Genomic DNA, 21,513 nt, shown 5'->3' with positions numbered 1-21,513 from the left:
GTGTAGCTGCAGACTGGTCAGAGTGGCCATGCTGACACCTGTCCACCACCAAAAGCACCTACAATAGGAATGTGAGCATCAGAACTGGATCATCGAGCAATGGAAGAAGGTGGCTTGGTCCAATTGTTAGGACTTGGACTGTTTTGGCCTCTAGAGGCCGCTGTTATTTCCTTTTCGTGTCATATTTATTTTGGCCTCTAGAGGCCGCCACTGTTCCTGTGTTTTGTGTTTTTTTTTGTTAATTGCCTGTTAGTCCTAATTATCTTCACCTGTGTCCTTAATTAGTTTGTGTATTTATACCCCTGAGTTCAGTCCTCTTGTCACGGAGTCTTTGTGCTGTTATGTTTATCTCCAGTTTCCTTTGTACTGCGTTTTGTGGATCTTCTGAGCTTTTGCATTTTTGCCTTTTTCTTTTTGAATTATACTCTTTGTTTTTGTTTTTTTGTTTTGCCCTGGATTGTATATAGTGTACATAGTATAAATAAACCTTTTGTTACTTTTTCTACTTCCGCCTCACGCCTCTGCATTTGAGTCATTCCCCTGGTGGCCTAGTGGGGGTTTGCTGGATCATCACACCAACGAACCAGGTTCGAATCCCAGCAAAACCCTAACAGAAAGACTCCGTCATGACCAACTCAGCAGAGGCTGCTTCAACTGTCTACCCGGCCAACCTTCAGGGAATTATGGCAGCTTTGACACGCTTCAGAGCGACCATGGACGCTCATGGACGTACGCTCACCAGCCAACGTGAGGCCCTTGCTCGTCACGAGGAACTGCTTCAGCAAACTGGGAAAACCCTGGCACAGCTGACATCTCTGCCTGCAGTTCCTGCTCCTGATCCAGCTCCCACTCCTGATCCAGCTCCCACTCCTGCTCCAGTGCCTCCTGCCATGCTGCCTTCTTCACCTCGCGAACCCAGCCTTCCTGCACCACAGAGGTATGACGGCAAGCACAGTGAGTGCCGAGAGTTCCTTACCCAGTGTCAACTCACCTTTGAGCTTCAGCCTACCACCTACACTACGGATCGCCGCAAGATTGCCTTTGTGATCACCTTATTAGCTGGTAAGGCGCAAGCCTGGGCTACTGCTATCTGGCAAAGACAGGGACCTGAGTGCTTTGATTTCCAGCTGTTTTCTGAAGAGATGCTTCGGGTCTTCGATCAGGCAGACATCAGTACCGACGCAGCCCGAAAGCTCATGTCCATCCGGCAAGGAGGAAGCGTCGCAGATTACGCCATCTCGTTCCGAACACTCGCAGCAGTAAGTGGATGGAACGAGACTGCCCTGGTGTCAGCCTTCCACCATGGTCTGTCTGACCCCATCAAGGACGGTCTGGCCTCTATTGGATGCCCAAGTGACCTCGAAACCCTCATCTCACATGCTATTCGTCTGGACAACAGGATGAGAGAACGCCACCAAGCCTTGAGCCCCCCCAGCCTCCCTACCTCTACCTGGAGACCGTCTACCTCCTTCAGTGACTGTCCAGAACCCATGCAAGTGGGTCGTACTCACCTCTCCGCATCTGAGAGGGAGCGCAGAAGGAGGGACAAGTGCTGCATCTACTGTGGCAAGCCTGGTCACTTCCGAGCATCATGTCCCGAACTCTTGGGAAAAGGACCGCCCCGTCCAGCCGAGGGAGGGTTGTGACGGGGCCTACCCTCTCTCCCGGACTCCCTGGCCAAGGAATCTACATCCCGGTCTCCATCTCCTGGGGTGAGTCTGTCCACGCTTGTCAAGCTTTGATAGACTCAGGGGCGGCTGGGAACTTTATGGATATTCACTTCGCCCAAAGCATCAATATACCTACTGCACCTCTTGAAGTCCCTCTGTCTGTGTCTGCCCTCGATGGCCAAGCGTTAGGTGATGGAAGAGTCACTCAAGTTACTTCTCCAGTCTTCCTCCAGTCTCAAGGTCACAAGGAAGAAATATCCCTGCACCTGATTCCTTCACCTGAGTTCCCAGTTATTCTAGGCCTTCCTTGGCTTACTCGCCACAACCCTCGCATAGACTGGTTAACAAGCCAGGTTGTGGAATGGGGCCCTGCATGCCATGCCTCTTGTTTGCTCTCTAGCTCTCCTGTGTCTCCTGCCGAGCCCCCTGATCTCACCGAGTTATCTCAAGTTCCCACAGAGTACTGGGATCTCAAGGAGGTATTCAGCAAGAGCAGGGCCGCCGTTCTTCCTCCGCACCGGGCCTACGACTGTGCCATCGACTTGCTCCCTGGGACTACCCCTCCTCGTGGCAGACTGTTTTCCCTCTCTCAGCCAGAACGCAAGGCTATGGAGGAATACCTCAAAGACGCCCTGGTCTCTGGGTTCATTCGACCCTCCACTTCACCTGCTGGTGCCGGCTTCTTCTTTGTCGGCAAGAAGGATGGGGGGCTTCGACCATGTATTGACTACAGGGGCCTGAACAAGATCACTGTGCGCAACCGATATCCCCTTCCGCTGATGTCCACTGCTTTCGACCTGCTCCAAGGCGCCACCGTCTTCACCAAGTTGGACCTACGGAACGCATACCACCTCATCCGTATCCGACAGGGAGACGAGTGGAAGACTGCCTTTAACACCCCGTCTGGGCACTACGAATACCAGGTGATGCCCTTCGGACTCACCAACGCACCAGCTGTTTTTCAGGCCCTAATCAACGACGTCTTAAGGGACATGATTAACCTGTACGTCTTTGTCTACCTCGATGACATCCTTATCTTTTCCAAGACCGTGCAGGAGCACCGCCACCATGTCCGCCAGGTTCTCCAGAGGCTGCTACAGAACAATCTGTTCGCCAAGGCCCAGAAATGCGAATTTCATGTTCCCGAGGTCTCCTTTCTGGGATTTATTGTACGGACAGGCCAACTCCAAATGGACCCTGCCAAGACCCTGGCCGTCCGGGACTGGCCTACTCCCAAGTCCGTTAAGGAGGTTCAGCGGTTCTTAGGATTCGCTAACTTCTACCGCAAGTTCATCAGGAACTTCAGTTCTGTGGCAGCACCCATGTCAGACCTCACCAAAGGGACAGGTGGATCTTATGGCTGGTCTCCTCATGCAGAAAAGGCGTTCAAAGACCTCAAGGCCCGCTTCTGCACGGCACCCATTCTGGTCCTCCCGGACACCTCCCAACCATTCATCATGGAGGTGGACGCCTCGGACAGTGGTGTCGGCGCGGTACTCTCTCAACGTTCGGAAGGAAAGCTGCACCCCTGCGCTTACTTCTCCCACCGCCTGAGTCCTGCGGAGTCCCGGTACGATGTGGGGGATCGAGAACTGCTAGCAGTCAAACTGGCCCTTGAGGAGTGGAGGCACTGGCTGGAGGGAGCGCAACATCCATTCCTGGTTTGGACTGACCACAAGAACCTGGAGTACCTCCAGCAAGCCAAGAGACTGAACCCTCGACAGGCTAGGTGGGCCCTGTTTTTCAGTCGGTTTGACTTCACCCTCTCGTACCGTCCCGGCTCCAAGAACACCAAACCTGACGCACTGTCCAGGCTGTTCTCTGCCACTAACAGGGAGAATGAAGTCGGGCCTATTATCCCGGTGTCCCGGATTGTGGCCCCTGTCCGCTGGGGTATTGAGGAGGCTGTTCGACGAGCCCAACGCCAGGACCCCGGTCCTGGGACGGGGCCACCGGGCCTCTTGTACGTCCCACATCAAGCCCGGGCCAAGGTTCTCCAGTGGGGTCACTCTTCCCCTCTCACCGCCCACCCGGGAGCTCGGAGGACCCTGGACTTCCTGAAAAGACGCTTCTGGTGGCCTAACATGGAGCAGGAAGTAAGGTCATTTGTCCTGTCCTGTGAGGTTTGCACCAGAACCAAGAACCCACGACAGCGTCCCCAGGGTCTCCTGCATCCTCTGACCATTCCCCGGCGTCCCTGGTCCCACGTGGCAGTCGACTTCATCACGGGTCTCCCTGAGTCACAAGGTAACATGGTCATTTTGGTCATTGTTGACAGATTCTCCAAGGCCTGCCGCTTCATACCTCTGTGCAAACTCCCCTCTGCTCTTGAAACAGCGAAACTTATATTTAATCATGTCTTCCGAGTCTTTGGTCTTCCACAGGACATCGTCTCAGACCGAGGGCCCCAGTTCTCCTCCCGAGTGTGGCACGGGTTCTGCAAGGTCATCGGAGCCACTGCCAGCCTCTCCTCTGGGTTTCACCCACAGTCCAATGGTCAGACGGAGAGACTCAACCAGGACCTGGAAACCACCCTGCGAGGCCTGGCTATGGATAACCCGACATCGTGGAGCACCTGGCTGCCATGGGCAGAGTATGCCCACAACACCCTGCAGTCATCGGCCACCAAGCTGTCGCCATTCCAGTGCCAATTCGGGTTCCAGCCACCTCTGTTCCCGGACCAGGAGGAGGACGCGGGGGTGCCCTCGGTCAACCAATATGTGAGACGGTGTCGCAAGACCTGGAGCAAGGTCAGGAAGACCCTCATACAGACCTCCAGAACCAACCAGACTCAGGCCAACCGCCATAGAAGACCTGCACACACTTTCCGCCCTGGGCAGTGGGTTTGGCTGTCCACTAAGGACCTTCCGCTGCGGGTGGAGAACCGCAAGCTTGCTCCTCGCTACATTGGCCCCTTCAAGGTGGTGCGCAGGGTGAACCCTGTCTCCTACCGGCTCCAGTTGCCCCGGACTCTGAGGATCAACCCCACTTTCCATGTTTCCCTGTTGCGGCCTGTACTGACGTCTACGTATGCCCCTGCCCCTAGGAACCCCCCACCCCCCCGCATCTTCCAGAGGCAGACTGTGTTCACTGTGCATCGCCTGCTTGACTCCCGCCGGGTCCGCGGCGGGTTGCAATATCTGGTGGACTGGGAGGGCTATGGTCCTGAGGAGCGCTGCTGGGTTCCTGCTCGGGATGTCCTGGATAAAGAACTGTGTCGGGACTTCCATTCGGCCCATCCGGATCGCCCTGGGAACGTCAGGAGACGCTCCTGGGGGGGGGTCCTGTTAGGACTTGGACTGTTTTGGCCTCTAGAGGCCGCTGTTATTTCCTTTTCGTGTCATATTTATTTTGGCCTCTAGAGGCCGCCACTGTTCCTGTGTTTTGTGTTTTTTTTTGTTAATTGCCTGTTAGTCCTAATTATCTTCACCTGTGTCCTTAATTAGTTTGTGTATTTATACCCCTGAGTTCAGTCCTCTTGTCACGGAGTCTTTGTGCTGTTATGTTTATCTCCAGTTTCCTTTGTACTGCGTTTTGTGGATCTTCTGAGCTTTTGCATTTTTGCCTTTTTCTTTTTGAATTATACTCTTTGTTTTTGTTTTTTTGTTTTGCCCTGGATTGTATATAGTGTACATAGTATAAATAAACCTTTTGTTACTTTTTCTACTTCCGCCTCACGCCTCTGCATTTGAGTCATTCCCCTGGTGGCCTAGTGGGGGTTTGCTGGATCATCACACCAACGAACCAGGTTCGAATCCCAGCAAAACCCTAACACCAATGAATCACATTTTCTTTTGCGTCATGTGGACAGCCAGGTGCATGTGCATCACTTACCTGGTGAACAGATGACACCAGGATGCATTATGGGAAGAAGGCTAGCCAGTGGAGGCAATGCACTGGCAAATGTTCTACTGGGAAACCTTGGGTCCTGGCATTCATGTGGATGTTACTTTGACACATACTACCTACTTAAACATTGTTGTAGACCAAGTACACCCCTTCATGGCAACAGTATTCCCTAATGGCAGTGGCCTCTTTCAGCAGGATAATGTGCCCTGCCACACTGCAAAAATTGAACATGACATGACTTAAAGGTGTTGACTTGGCCTCCAAATTCCCTAGATCTCTTATTGCTGTACGTTATCCCTCTTAGTACATGGCTACTTACTAAAGAAACCATTAATGTGAGACAAACTACTGATTTAAAAATTATCAATTTAAATATGATTTTATTGCTTCTGTTTATACAGTGGGATGTCCATATCTACTGACGTAATCAAACATATAAGCATTACCCCTCGAACTACATTTCCCACATAACCACACGCCCCCTTTCGCTTTCACTTATTAATCACCTTATTTAAACCTTGGCTTCTGTTAATTTGCCTTGCGTTTATGATAAAAATATTAAGTGGAACTGTTAGAATCCCAGTCGAGAGAGAGAGAGAGAGAGAGAGAGAGAGAGAGACCAAATTCACATAACTTATATTACAGTTTACTGTTATAAATGTTTGACTTTATTAGTAGTTACTGTTGTTGACGTCATTGTGTGTAGTTTATAAATGAAACTTTATTATAGGTACGTATGTACACAATAAACAAGCTTTAAATATGATTTGCTCCTATCTTTGGTTTCGGCTATCTGTGTTAGATCTTGGAACATATGCCCAGCGCATATGGCACTCCCACTGTATCTGCCAATGTTTTCTTTGTTTCTTGTTTTGAGTTTGCTGCTGGTTGCTTTATGTTGAGGCAGTATGAGTATTGCTATTACAATAATCACTCCATCATCATCAGCCAGCAATGTCATAACCGGTCACAAAACATAAATCTGATGGTTCCTATTCCCACTGAAGCTGTAACAAAAGCTTTCCAGAAATGTTACTAGGCTGCCAGTGTGTAGATTAACATTTTGACTTTGCTGTTTGGCTCTTATTCCCACAGGACATGATTACTGCATAATAATGGAAAATATATGGTTTCCCTGAGAGTAGGAATGGGATATTAATCATCAAATCTGCATTGGAAGAACAGAGACACAGGTTTGAAAGTGCAGATTTTCCATTTCTAATCCTCACAGATCACAGAAATTTCAAGTGTCATGTCAGCAAAAAGGCTGAATCCTTGTCAAGTTCAGAGACCATTTTTTCCACGTTATTTAAATTTACATTCACATATTGACCAAGATCAAAGTGCACAAAGGCTGGTGCCTGGCTACATGAAAACGCTCAATAAGAACAACTATTGAATCCATTCTTCCACAGTTATGGTATAGTAACCCTGGCCAGGTGGAAGATGTGGAATAATACTATGAAGGCACAACAGGAAAAACCCACATCAATAGAATGTCCTCCAGGGAAAACATTTGTTCCCCAAGTAAGAGAGAACTAAAGCAGTGGGTTCACACATCACCTAGCTCTGGATGCAACACACAATAAATTTGGTGAGCAGCAAATTTTGTTCATCTTCACTCAGCATGTCAAGGCCTGTGCTGTCTACACACAATCTTGAATCTTGAGACACCTACTCACAGGTTTGCTAGATCCCCTGCCAATACCATGTTGTCCACAGTCACACATGTCCATCAATTGTTTTGTTGTTGTTGTTGTTGTTGTTGTTTTATAGATCTCCCTGTTTCTAAAGGAAACAATAACTTTTGTGATCATCAATTGCTTTTCAAAGTCCTGCCATCTAGTCCCTCTGCCAAAGCTCTCCACAGCCATGAAAATCATATCAGTAATCAGTGAGGTATTCAGACACTATGATATCCCTGAGGACACTATATTGGACAGAAGAGTACAGTTTACCTCATGTATTTGTCGACAATTTAACATCAATGTGAATTTGTCCTCAGCAAAATTCTGTGGAGGCGCCACTTTTTTTGTCCTCAGTTTTCATCCTCCGTCCAATGGACAAGTCCATTCCATTATCCATAACCGCTTATCCTGTGCAGGGTCATGGGCAAGCTGGAGCCTATCCCAGCTGACTATGGGCAAGAGGCGGAGTACACCCTGGACAAGTAGCCAGATCATCACAGGGCTGACACACAGAGATAAACAACAATTCACACTCCCATTCACACCTACAGTCAATTTAGAGCCACCAATTAGCCTAACCTGCATGTCTTTGGACTGTGGGGGACACTGGAGCACCCAGAGGAAACCCATGCAAACATAGGGAGAACATGCAAACTCCACACAGAAAGGCCTCTGTCGGCCACTCGGCTTGAACCCAGAACCTTCTTGCTATGAGGCAACAATGCTAACCACTACACCACCGTGCCATCTCCAATGGACAGGTGGAATGCTTTAATCAAGAAACTGGAGGATTCCTTAGGTCATACTGCAGTAGCAATCAACAACTGGGGCAAGTATGCATAAAACTCTCTCACACATTCATCTACTCCATTGATTACCCACCCCCACAGTTCCCACCTAAAGCCCACAAAAGGTCCATGAGAAGTCAGCAAACCTGGGAAGCTATGCATGTTTGTCTGCAAATCGTCATTTGCCAATAGAAGATCCAGGGCGGCAAAGACTGTCATCCTCATCCACAGATACATCCTGAACACATGGTTTAGCTCTCCCTCCAAGACTTCAGACTCAAGCTTCCATCTCAAAAGTCAAATCTTCATTTCATAGGTCCTTTCAATATTTAAGAAAAGTTAACCGTGTGTTCGACCATTGCTTGCATTTTTTATTTTTGATATTGGATTTTGTAATAAACCTCTTGCACATGGATTATCACACATTTCCTGAGTCCTGTTCATTACAAAAACATTTATAACAAGTAGTACGTACAGCAATGAATAATAGCTAATGAAAGTGAGAGACTGGAAACTATCAGGAGACAAGATGGGAACAACAAGGGTAACAATAACAACAAAGGCTTCTCCATGTTCTGTGTTATCCCAGGAAACGAGAGGGTGTTGATAAGACTTTGGCAAGAGTACAAATCCTTATTTGATTTTAAGTCTGAAAGGCCATAAGCTGTCCTCCATAGTTAGCAAAGTCACAGGATAAGCAGTTCTTGTGGTGTGGAGTTGTGGAATTTTTAAATAATATGTGATCCTAATGTCTGCATGATTGCACAGTAATGATACCCCATACAGTGCCAAAACAATAGATCACAAGAAATGAGTATTCTCTAATGAGAGCAGTACAAGTTTTTATGGATTTCCAATGTTATTTCATTAGGCATAGAACATCGTCTGTCTGCAAGGCATAGCAGCAATGAAGAAGGCTAAGGACAAGGTGATTCTGAATTTGTCATTCACTCACCTCTCGCCACTGCTTCGACTCCACTCCCTGAGTAAACAGGATACATACTGTTGGAGTGTGAGAGAAAACCAAGTAAGTTTTATACATTTAAAAAAGTTTTTGTTTGTATCATATGAATCAGAAAAATAAAGGACTGGCAAAGCTCTAACACCATCAAAACTGAACAAACACACTTAATTCAATATACCTTTCACAAGTAGAGAGTATGTGCAATATTAGATATTATAAGTATATATTATCTGCAAAGATGAATCAAAAGTGAATCAAGTTTAAGAAAATGTCCATCTTTCTGTGTCCTGAGGGGACCACAGACCAGTTATTTCTGATAAAGTACAAGATGCCTGTGCCACAGGGAGCAGAGCACCTCCCTAATCCCACATTAATATTCATTAGTCCAGGTTGGGCCACTGAATACATTATGGAATTCTGTTGATATTGAAGAAAATCTTTCACATTACTATGCAAATGTGATGTGTTGAGGGAACTTTCTGAAACAGCAGAGTAGACACTTTCAGAGTGCAATAAAAAATGCAAAAAAGTTAGAAGACCACATGAAAGGGGCCAAACCAGAAAGTCCATCAGTGCTTATTTTCTGCCCAGACCAAAAACCAAAAAAGTGAAAACTCCAGTATATGAAAAGACAAATGTAACACAAGTCCATTGTACTTACATGGATCGGATTTGGAGAATGTGTCTCGATCTAGCAGGTTTCTGCAGAAAAGAAGAAACATGGCTATGTTATTCTAAAATGTTTAGATGTACAGTAAGGGGAAATAAGGATTCAGACACTTTTGTTTTTTATATGTAATATACGTCCATGTAATATTTTGTTTTTGGTATGTAATATACATATATCCACATCCAATTTACACCCTAATGACTTTTGCCTTTCTATTAAAAATATTAACAAAAAAGTAAGTATTCATAAGCAACTATATAAATGAAATTGATAGGGAACAAAGTTTTGGGGGAACACAAATTACCAAGATTAGTACTTTGTTGCAAAGCCATTTAACAAATTACAGCTTCAGCATAACTACTTTAATTTCTGAAGTAATACATGTTTTGCCTTATGGTGGTTCAATTTTGGTTAATTTCCCTTCACAAATTATCATCAATTCTCAAGGTTACAAGGGTCCCTCTGATTGATTTGCAATTTCAAAATCCACCATAAATTTTCAATGGGATTCAAGTCAGTAGATTGGCTAGACCATGCAAGACCTTCTTGAGTTATTTTCACTTTATGTTTCTGGTCATTGTCTTATTGAAACATCCATCTTCTCCCCAGATCCAGTCTCCTTGCAGATGAGATTAAATTCTCCTCTAATATATCCCAGTACATCACTCCATTCATGTTTTCTTCCATGACATGTAATGCCCCAGTATCATTTGCAGAGAAGCAGCCACACATCATGATGCGCTCACCTTTGTACTTTTTTATACTACTATGGTTATGCTATATGTTATGGTTATGTGTTCTTGGGATCAATCATGCAACCCTTCATTCTCCAAACATGATGACCTGAATAATTGCCAGAGCTCGTCTAACCAGAATATATTGTTCCAAAAGATTTTTAGATGTGAATCTCTGTGCTTTTTTTTTTTAGCAGAGAAGTTCATTTTATACCTTCCTTATCAAGAGCACCTTGTGAAATCTGGCATGGTACACCTGTCCTGGGATGACAATTTGTGATTCTGTGTATTTTCTACCTGCATATTCATTCGTTTTCTATACCACTTATCCGTTGCGGGTCACAGGGAAGCTGGAGGCAATCCCAGCTGACATGGGTGAGAGATAGGGTACATCCTGGACAGGCAGCCAGTCCATTGCAGGATCAACACAGAGAGACAGACAGACATTCACACCTATGGGCAATTTAGAGTAGCCAGTTGAACAAATTTGTATGTCTTTGGACTGTGGGAGGAAACCAGAGCACACAGAGGAAACCTATGCAGGCACGTGGAGAACATGCAAACTCCACACAGAAGGGCCACGGATCTCAAACCCAGAACCTTCTTGCTGTGAGGCAACAGTGCTAACCACTGCAGCACCATGCCACTGCCACCACCTACATATTATCAAACCAATTCTAATGACAGGGATGTTTGAGGTCTTTACTATGATTTTGTAGCTTTTTCCATTCAAGTGTTGTTTAATAATGATGTCCCTGAGAATGTTAGCAAGCTCCTTCACCTTCATTGGGATTAAAAGGGATTAAAACTAAAGAAATGGTTAAAAATCTTGGTGTTTTCATTGACAGCGAGCTAAACTTTGACAGTCACATGAAAGCAATCACTAAAACGGCATTTTATCACCTAAAAAACATTTCCAAACTAAGAGGACTTATGTCAAAAAATGATCTGGAAAAACCAATACATGCCTTCAGCTCTAGTAGGGTTGATTACTGCAATGGCCTTTTCACAGGCTTGCCAAAAAAGACCATCAAACGACTTCAGCTGGTTCAAAATGCAGCGGCGAGGGTTCTCACACGAACAAAAAGAACAGAGCACATTACTCCAATTCTAAGGTCCCTTCACTGGCTTCCAGTAAGCTACAAAATTGACTTTAAAGTATTGCTGCTGGTATACAAATCTCTAAATGGTACAGGGCCCAATTACCTCTCTGATATGTTGCAGCGGCCTAACCCAATCAGATCTACCAGATCAAAACAGAAAAATTTACTATTAAAACCAGTTGTTAAAACAAAGTGTGGTGAAGCAGCTTTTAGCTACTATGCAGTACAGCTATGGAACCAACTCCCAGAGGACATTAAAAATGCTCCTGCTGTTGGCAGCTTCAAATCTAGACTAAAGACCAAGCTGTTCTCAGATGCTTTCTGTTAAATAATTAATATTGTTTTCTTTACATTCTTTATAATCTTTACTTCTCTGCATGTTTTAAATTTACTTTAACTTTATCCTATTTTATTCTTTATTCTATTCTGCTGGGGTGTTTTTTTCTTTCTCATCCTATTTGAACTACTACTTCATTTTATTATTTTATTTTTACTATTGTTTAATTCTTATTATTTTCTTTTAATTTCTTTTAATTATTTTAATTAATTGTTTTAGAATAAAAATAAAATTATTTTATGTAATTTTATTTCTCTATTGTTTACTGTTTTTGTTTTTACTTCTGTAAAGCACATTGAACTGCCATTGTGTATGAAATGTGCTATATAAATAAACTTGCCTTGCCTTGCCTTGCCTTCATGATAACTGTTACTTGTTGCGTGAAATCTTCCCAACCATTGGCAGTGCCTTTTATCATAACAGGTGCAGTTTGTACAAGAAATTTTTTTGTAGTATTTATATCTAAAACTATACAGTATTTGTTAGTACAAAGTCAAGACATTACATACGTAAAGTTGAAGTGGATATATGCATAGGAAGTATATTAAACAACAAAAAGAAGGTGTCCAAATACCTTTTTTCCCCTCAGTATATAGGACATACAGTGTATAGGGCATACTGTATCCCTTAGTATGACATAATGCTGATACTAAACCATCCATTTATTTTTAGATTTCATCAACAAACATATATCTTTATAAGACCAATATTTTATTCTGTAGTGTGTGTGTGTGTGTGTGTGTGTGTGTGAAGGAGAATCTTTTTGGGGGGGATTGCAGACAGTATTGCATCTTCTCCACACTTATTCTCTCAGTTACATAAGCACATTGTTGCTGTGCTTCATTAACTCGAATGATAAGTGCGACAGAGGAACAGGAATATGAATAGCAACACCAACTGCGCAACACCCATCCTGCAGTCCAAATGATAACAGTAGCCAACTTTCTGCATTGGAGTTCTGCAGGTATCTTCAGTATTAATGCTAATTGTAAGCACATGTATCCATGTCTAATATATTGGTTTTGATTCATTTCACTGAGTGTAAATTCATGAGGGAGTGTACCTGGGAACTCCCAGCTGCTAATCCATGGCTCCCCTGTGGAAATGGTGCCAGACTGCAAGTTTCTAGGAGTGCACATATCTGATAACTTCACCTAGTCTCACAATACCATGTCACTACCCAAAATAGTCCAGTAGTGTCCCCACTTCCTAAAATGACTGATGAGAGCTAGATTCCCCCTCCCCATCTTCATCATATTCTACAGAGGCATCATTGAGAGTGTCCTGACCAGTTGCATCATTGTCTGGTATGGAAACTGCAGAGTAACAGACTGCAGATCCCTGCAGCAGATAATAAAGACAGCACAGAACATCATAGGTGTCTCTCTGCCTCAAATATAGGACATCTATCACAAACACTGCCTCAGTATAACCAGCAGTACAGTGTCTGACCCCTCCCACCTCTCTATAAACTCTGTCCCTCTGCCATCTGCCTGAAGATACCAAAGTATCCAGACCAAGTTCATCAGATTCCAGAACAGTTTCTTTCTACAAGCTGTCAGGACCCTCAACAACAAACTGTCTCCCACCCATTTCTCTCAGAATTAATAGGGCACAAACCTTGTCAGCATACACTAGGCACTTCATTCACTATTTATACATCACATCATATCTCATGCATTATTATACCATATTCAGAAATCATATACAGCAGGTGACTCAGGAATGTAATAAAACACTGGCCACCTATACCAGTATTGTCTGTTATACAAGCACATCACAACAGACACTTTTGCTCATAACACTCAGGGAATGTTAAATACTTTAATGATAGGACTCAAGGAATGTTAAGCACTTTTATTCATAACGTTTAGTGAATGTTACATTTGGAAAACTACTTCTCTACTGCTAGTACTGGTTATAATACTTTACTCATCACACACAATTCCACTGCTACAACTGTGGTGTTGTATTTATTATGTTGTACTTGGTCTCCTTTACATTACATTACATTACATGTTGTCTAGTTATTATCTTTTACCAAACTGTTGTCAGTTTCTATAATACAATATTGCACCTTGGAGACCTTGGAGAATGCTTTTTCATTCTACTGTATTTGCATAGGGCTGAAAGTAAAGCTCTGTACTCTACTTGACATGTTTTGAAATGTAAGGTCTATAGAACTGATGTGCATCTACCAGACAAAGCAATGTCACTGTTCATTGATTATATTTTCCTTATACTTTTTTTTTCCACTCCAGATGTGGACATATTCAAGTCAGCAGCAAATGGATCAGGATTTCTAAAACATCTTTTTTGTGTTTATATTTCTGTTTCGTCTGGTGGTCATGGTGTTGATTGTAGTTCATACCTGGCTGGCACATGGTGACCTGTGAATGGGGTCCGGACCCTTAAACGGCGGGCAAATGGTACACCCATCCAGGCACTGTTTTATTTTTTTTTTTCCCAGTAGGGCTCTGTATAGGTCTTCCGGCTTACCATGACCACCTTAGGAACCATGTTTTGCTTGCTGTCTAACTGCCCCTGTTTTTTTAATGTTTTTTTTTTTTTTTTGCATTTATCTTTTGCAATGTAACTGTATGTTTTTGCATTGGGCTGCTTTTCATCTCTCTTAATGGTTCCACCAGGCCCAGATGAAAAACAAGATAAAAAAAAATTCTATACCTTACCTAAAGCATTGGTCAAAGGAATTATTCTATATTTATGTGCTTATGTTATGCTTGGCTTAGTTCACTGTAGCAAAAATCACATCATCCTCTAAATTCTGGTGTCCAAAACTGAATCAGAGAATTGTTTCAATTAGAGCTTAACCTGCTCTCATGCAAAATTCATAAAAATTATAATGAGCAAGAGAGATGTCTTTTGATTTCACACCACGATACTTATTACAAAAGTTTTATTGCAATCTGTCCATTAACCCCTCCCCTCACCTTAAGCAAAGAGAATTCTTCATACTAGTTGGCTCATGCAAATTCTTACAAATTTGCAATCATGAAAAGGAAATGTGCCACTTTGAGTCTGTAAATGGTCATTTACTGGCAAAAATAACACAGATCTGTCCAACCACAGCTAAAATTTCTTTTCACTTTCAGTTTTATATCTTATTTTTATTTTATGTTGTTCTCTTTACTTACCCAAATATCTCTATTATTGTTAATTAGCAGCTTTGGAAATGATAACTCCACATATAATTCTGGTCCCCGAAAACACTGCTGTTTGACAAGTCAAATTAGCGTGTACATTGGACTGGTGAACTCGGGATACTAGAGATATTCTGCTATTTTTGCTATTCCAGTGCTGAAATTACAGAATGAAAAGGACCTGCAGCTGATTGTAACAGTAGAATGTAAGATCTGTTGCAGCCACTGCAAGCACAAAGTACCATATTTTTAACAAAGCCTCAAGATGTAGAAAGTATTTTTATGGTCTATGATCACTGGACATGACCACCAAACTAAAACATATTGCTTGTAAGAGGACTGTAGTATACAGTGGTGCTTGAAAGTTTGTGAACCCTTTAGAATTTTCAATATTTCTGCATAAATATGACCTAAAACATCATCAGGTTTTCACACAAGTCCTAAAACTAGATAAAGAGAACCTGGTTAAACAAATGAGACAAAAATATTATACTTGGTCATTTATTTATTGAGGAAAATGATCCAATATTACATATCTGTGAGTGGCAAAAGTATGTGAACCTCTGCTTTCAGTATCTGGTGTGACCCCCTTGTGCAGCAATAACTGCAACTAAACGTTTGCAGTAACTGTTGATCAGTCCTGCACACCGGCTTGGAGGAATTTTAGCCCGTTCCTCCGTACAGAACAGCTTCAACTTTGGGATGTTGGTGGGTTTCCTCACATGAACTGCTCGCTTCAGGTCCTTCCACAACATTTCGATTGGATTAAGGTCAGGACTTTGACTTGGCCATTCCAAAACATTAACTTTATTCTTCTTTAACCATTCTTTGGTAGAACGACTTGTGTGCTTAGGGTTGTTGCCTTGCTGCATGACCCACGTTCTCTTGAGATTCAGTTCATGGACAGATGTCCTGACATTTTCCTTTAGAATTCGCTGGTATAATTCAGAATTCATTGTTCCATCAATGATGGCAAGCCGTCCTGGCCCAGATGCAGCGAAACAGGCCCAAGCCATGATACTACCACCACTATGTTTCACAGATGGGATAAGGTTCTTATGCTGGAATGCAGTGTTTTCCTTTCTCCAAACATAACACTTCTCATTTAAACCAAAAAGTTCTATTTTGGTCTCATCCATCTACAAAACCTTTTTCCAATAGCCTTCTGGCTTGTCCACGTGATCTTTGCTGCTTGTCTGCAGTTCTTTCTGGAAAGCAGTGGCTTTCTCCTTGCAACCCTGCCATGCACACCATTGTTGTTCAGTGTTCTCCTGATGGTGAACTCATGAACGTTAACATTAGCCAATGTGAGAGAGGCCTTCAGTTGCTTAGAAGTTACCCTGGGGTCCTTTGTGACCTCGTCGACTATTACACGCCTTGCTCTTGGAGTGATCTTTGTTGGTCGGCCACTCCTGGGGAGGGTAACAATGGTCTTGAATTTCCTCCATTTGTACACAATCTGTCTGACTGTGGATTGGTTGAGTCCAAACTCTTTAGAGATGGTTTTGTAACCTTTTCCAGCCTGATAAACATCAACAACGCTTTTTCTGAGGTCCTCAGAAATCTCCTTTGTTCGTGCCATGATACACTTCCACAAACATGTGTTGTGAAGATCAGACTTTGATAGATCCCTGTTCTTTAAATCAAACAGGGTGCCCACTCACACCTGATTGTCATCCCATTGATTGAAAACACCTGACTCTAATTTCACCTTCAAATTAACTGCTAATCCTAGAGGTTCACATACTTTTGCCACTCACAGATATGTAATATTGGATCATCTTCCTCAATAAATAAATGACCAAGTATAATATTTTTGTTTAATTTGTTCCACTGGGTTCTCTTTATCTACTTTTAGGACTTGTGTGAAAATCTGATGATGTTTTAGGTCCTATTTATGCAAAAATATTGAAAATTCGAAAGGGTTCACAAACTTTCAAGCACCACTGTAAGAGCGGGTGGGTGGAGCACAGAAGTACGGCAGGCCAGAAGTGGGTTCCAACAAAACTCTTTTATTTAGCTTTTCAGCTTTTATACTCCCAACCATACACACACACAAGTCATCTGGTTGTGGAGAGAGCTTTCTTCCTCTGCTCTCTCTCTCCTTATATAGGGCGCGGTCACTGTGGAAGACACACAAACACAGATTAACAGACATCAGGTGTAGTGATTCTGCCACTTACCTTCCCTGACTCCGCCCTCCTGTCACAGACCGATGCTTAATCATGCCCCCGCTGCCACATACCCCCACCGCCCAACTCAGGCCGGGCAGCCGTCCGGCCTGCAGCCAACTCCCCCCCGACGGGAGAGGAAGTCTGCCACGACCATCTGCGTTCCCGGCCTGTGGATCACCTTGAAATTAAAGGGCTGGAGTGCCAGATACCAACGGGTGATCCGCACGTTGGCATCCTTCATGCGGTGGAGCCACTGGAGGGGCGTGTGGTCCGAACAGAGGGTGAAAGGGCACCCTAGGAGGTAGTAGCGGAGGGCGAGGACCGCCCACTTGATTGCCAGGCACGCCTTCTCTATGGTGCTGTAGCGCCCCTCATGCACTGACAGCTTCCTGCTGATATAGAGCATGGAGCGGTCCTCCCCCTCCACCTCCTGGGACAGAACAGCCCCCAGCCCTCTGTCCGAGGCATCCGTCTGCAACATAAAGGGGAGAGAAAAGTCAGGGGAGTGTAACAGTGGCCCCCCGCACAATGCAGCCTTCACCTCAGAGAAAGCCCGCTGGCATTGCTCCGTCCACTGGACCGGATCTGGTGCCCCCTTTTTAGTGAGATCAGTCAGCGGGCTGGTGACATCCGAATAATTAGGTATAAACCTACGATAGTAGCCAGCCAGGTCCAGGAACTGTCTCACCCCCTTTTTGGTCTTGGGCCTTGGGCAGGCCGCAATCGCTGCTGTCTTATTAATTTGGGGACGCACGTGCCCATTGCCCAAGTGGAAGCCCAGATACCGTACTTCCACCCACCCAATCACACACTTCTTCGGGTTGGCTGTGAGGCCCGCTCGCCTCAGTGACCCAAGGACGGCCCTCAGGTGTTGCAGGTGCCACGGCCAGTCGTTACTATAGATTATGATGTCGTCTAAGTACGCAGCCGCATAGGTGACGTGGGGGCGGAGGACCCTGTCCATAAGCCGCTGAAATGTAGTGGGCACCCCAAACAACCCAAAAGGAAGTGTGACAAATTGGTGTAAGCCAAACGGTGTGGAAAAGGCCATTTTTTCTTGGGATAGTGGAGTCAAGGGGATCTGCCAATAACCTTTTGTCAAATCCAGTGTCGAATAAAAGCGAGCTGTGCCTAGTCGATCCAGCAACTCGTCAATATGAGGCATTGGGTACGCATCAAATTTAGACACCGCGTTGACTTTTCTATAGTCCACACAGAACCGGACCGACCCATCGGCCTTGGGAACCAAGAACACCGGGCTGCTCCAGTCACTGTGGGACTCCTCGACGATGCCCATTTCGAGCATGGCCTTGAGTTCTTCCCGAACCACCTTTTTCTTGTGTTCGGGCAGCCTGTAAGGGCGGCTGTGCACTACCACCCCCGGGGGCATCTCAATGTGGTGTTCTATGAGGCGGGTGCGGCCGGGCAGGGGCAAGAACACGTCCGGAAATTCGGTCTGCAACTGGAGTGCGCCCCACATGCTGAAGGATGGCCCGGCGCAGGTCCGCGTAGACCAGCCGGCTGTCGGCGGGGAGCTATAGTGCAGCCAGCTGTGCCTCGCCCATTAGCAGGGGGAGGAGGCGCGCCACGCGCTGTTCCACCAGCCAGCCCCAGGCCTCTGCTGCTTGTTCAAAGAGAGCTAAGAAGGCCTCGGGGCCGTCATGCGGGCCCATATTCGTTAGGGTGAGGTGGGGAGGGCCCGCAGTGGTGGAGGTGGTGAACCCAGCCGACGCGAGGAGGTGCCGGAACGCCTGACGATCTTCCTGTTGCGCCAGCACCAGGGCCTCGAACCTTTGCTCTTGCTCCCTTCGGAGGGCGATCAGCACCTGGTGCTGGCTCTGTTGGGCCGTGGCAAGGGCATGGATCAGGTCCGTGAAGGGGGAGGACTCCATGGGGCTATTCTCCTCTGTGCTCCATTCCCGGGTTTCAGCACCACTGTAGTATAAGAGCGGGTGGGTGGAGCACAGAAGTACGGCAGGCCAGAACTGGGTTCCAACAAAACTCTTTTATTTAGCTTTTCAGCTTTTATACTCCCAACCATACACACACAAGTCGTCTGGTTGGGGACAGAGCTTCCTTCCTCTGCTCTCTCTCTCCTTATATAGGGCGCGGTCACTGTGGAAGACACACAAACACAGATTAACAGACATCAGGTGTAGTGATTCTGCCACTTATCTTCCCTGACTCCGCCCTCCTGTCACAGACCGACGCTTGACCACGCTCCCGCTGCCACAAGGACATACAGTATAAATTTAAGTGGTAACAGGAATCACTACAAATAAGCCATTTTTATTTCACAGTATATTTGGATTTTGTGAAAAATAAAAAAATCAAGAGACAGATCTTGCAGTGGGTATATGGGCAGTGATGTTTCAGTGGTGCAAGGCTCTGCATTATTGAGCAACAGATTGAGGGTTCAAGCCCCAGTACTGCCAGTTGGCCACTGTTGAGCTCCTTGAGGAAAGCACTAAAATTGCTGCAGGGGTATTGTATCATGGCTAACCTTGTGCTCTGACCCCAACTTCCATTGCTATGCAAATAACAAAATTTCACTGTAATCTGACAAAGAAAAGCTTTTTTCTTTGCTTGAAGAAAGGTTATACTGAGAAAAATGGACACTAACCCTGTGTCTCGATCATGGACATAATATTTGTATTTCATGTAGGATTGTGTTTCTGATTGGCTGGTGATGGGGAAATACATCAATCTGTGTGATAAAGTTGATCTATCATCACTTTATGCACTACTAGTTACGACATAGTTTAAATATCTGTGGTGCAGTGAAATTTCAACACTGCACCTCATTAAAATAACTACTTGCAAAGTATGGTTTACTACTAAATTTACATCCTGACTTACAATCAAACTTACACTCAGCTGTGTCAGTAATAGCACTGAAAACGCAAGTTCAGAGCGGCCTCCAAACATAGCCGCACTGGACTACAACACCCAAGCACCACGGCGCCCCTCCTCCCCGAATACTGACACACCTGTTTCCTGATCAGTTCTGACCTGACTTTACGAAGCTTTTCCTCTCATTGACAGTTTCCTGTGACTCTGACCTTATTGTTCCTTTGTTCCCGACCTTAATCTCATTGAGTCTCCATTACTCTGTTTGCACATTGACCAACCTTAGCCTACCCCTGACTACGCTACATATTATGTCTTGGATTTGGTTTCCAGCTTGCGACGCACCCACTCTCCTCTGCGTCTGCATCCAGTAAGTGCCTGTACCCTGACAAGCTGATGCATCTGGCTGCTGAATCTCTCCTGAGAGCAGAAAGAAATTAAAACCAAACCACAGGGGTCACAAAAATAATATTATTTAAAATTATATAAAATTAATTACAATATAATAGTCACTATTAATTGAATAATTTTATTATTAATAAATAAAACTAAAATGAACTTAAACTCCAGTGTGCTATCTCTCGCAAAGTTCTTTGTTTTTCTAAGACACAATAGTCACTTTGTCTTGGAGAGTCTCATCTCATTATCTCGAGCCGCTTTATCCTGTCCTACAGGGTCGCAGGCAAGCTGGAGCCTATCCCAGCTGACTACAGGCGAAAGGCGGGGTACACCCTGGACAAGTCGCCAGGTCATCACAGGGCTGACACATAGACACAGACAACCATTCACACTCACATTCACACCTACGGTCAATTTAGAGTCACCAGTTAACCTAACCTGCATGTCTTTGGACTGTGGGGGAAACCGGAGCACCCGGAGGAAACCCACGTGGACACGGGGAGAGCATGCAAACTCCGCACAGAAAGGCCCTCATCGGCCGTCTTGGAGAGTCTATTTTTCAAATCCTTATAATCTGTTCAATGTTGAAATGTACTGTGAACTGTGAAAACCTGTGAAGGTCTCACATATTTTTGCTTATGAAAAAAAATCGAAGCTATTTAAGAAATCCAGAGTCAACATTGTTATCCACTGCAGCTGGTCAAATATACACACCAAACCTTCAACCTTTATGGACCCTTATGCTAGAGCATTTTTGAACAACTGTACACATACTTATGCCCATAGGTACTGTGTGTGCTATGCTGTATTGCCAAAAGCATGTGGATATCTGACCATCACACCCATATATGGGTCTTCTCCATACTGTTGCCAGAAAGTTATAAGCACACAATTATCTAGAATTTCTTTGTAAGCTGTAGTATTATGTTTTAATTTCAGTGGAACTAAGAGGCCCAAACCTGTTCCAGCATGACAATGCCCCTGTCCACAAAGTGAGGTCAATGAAGACATGGTTTGCCAAGGTTGAAGTGGAAGAACTCGAGTCACCTGCACTCCCTGACCTCAACTCCTCACCCAATATCAGTGCCAGACCTCACTAATACAATAACAGGAAAGAGGCCCTAAC

At 44.8% G+C, this 21,513-nt stretch overlaps 1 protein-coding gene across 2 annotated transcripts in view; it reads right to left on the bottom strand.

The window, feature by feature from the left end:
- Nucleotides 1-21,513, bottom strand: part of cpne5a (copine Va) — a 251,172-nt gene that overhangs the window by 213,462 nt on the left and 16,197 nt on the right. For both annotated transcript variants that reach the window (XM_060931999.1, XM_060931998.1), the window contains exons 2-3: nt 9,621-9,661; nt 8,951-8,997 (exon numbers count right to left, since the gene is read on the bottom strand). In XM_060931999.1, the coding sequence (XP_060787982.1) occupies nt 8,951-8,997; nt 9,621-9,661 (88 nt within the window). The remainder of the gene's footprint in view (nt 1-8,950; nt 8,998-9,620; nt 9,662-21,513) is intronic.

The sequence above is a fragment of the Neoarius graeffei genome, chromosome 10 (genome assembly GCF_027579695.1).
Source record: "Neoarius graeffei isolate fNeoGra1 chromosome 10, fNeoGra1.pri, whole genome shotgun sequence".
In the NCBI taxonomy this organism is placed as follows: domain Eukaryota; kingdom Metazoa; phylum Chordata; class Actinopteri; order Siluriformes; family Ariidae; genus Neoarius; species Neoarius graeffei.
The sequence above is the reverse complement of the archived record's forward strand: the minus strand, read 5'-3'. Positions and strand labels throughout refer to the sequence as shown.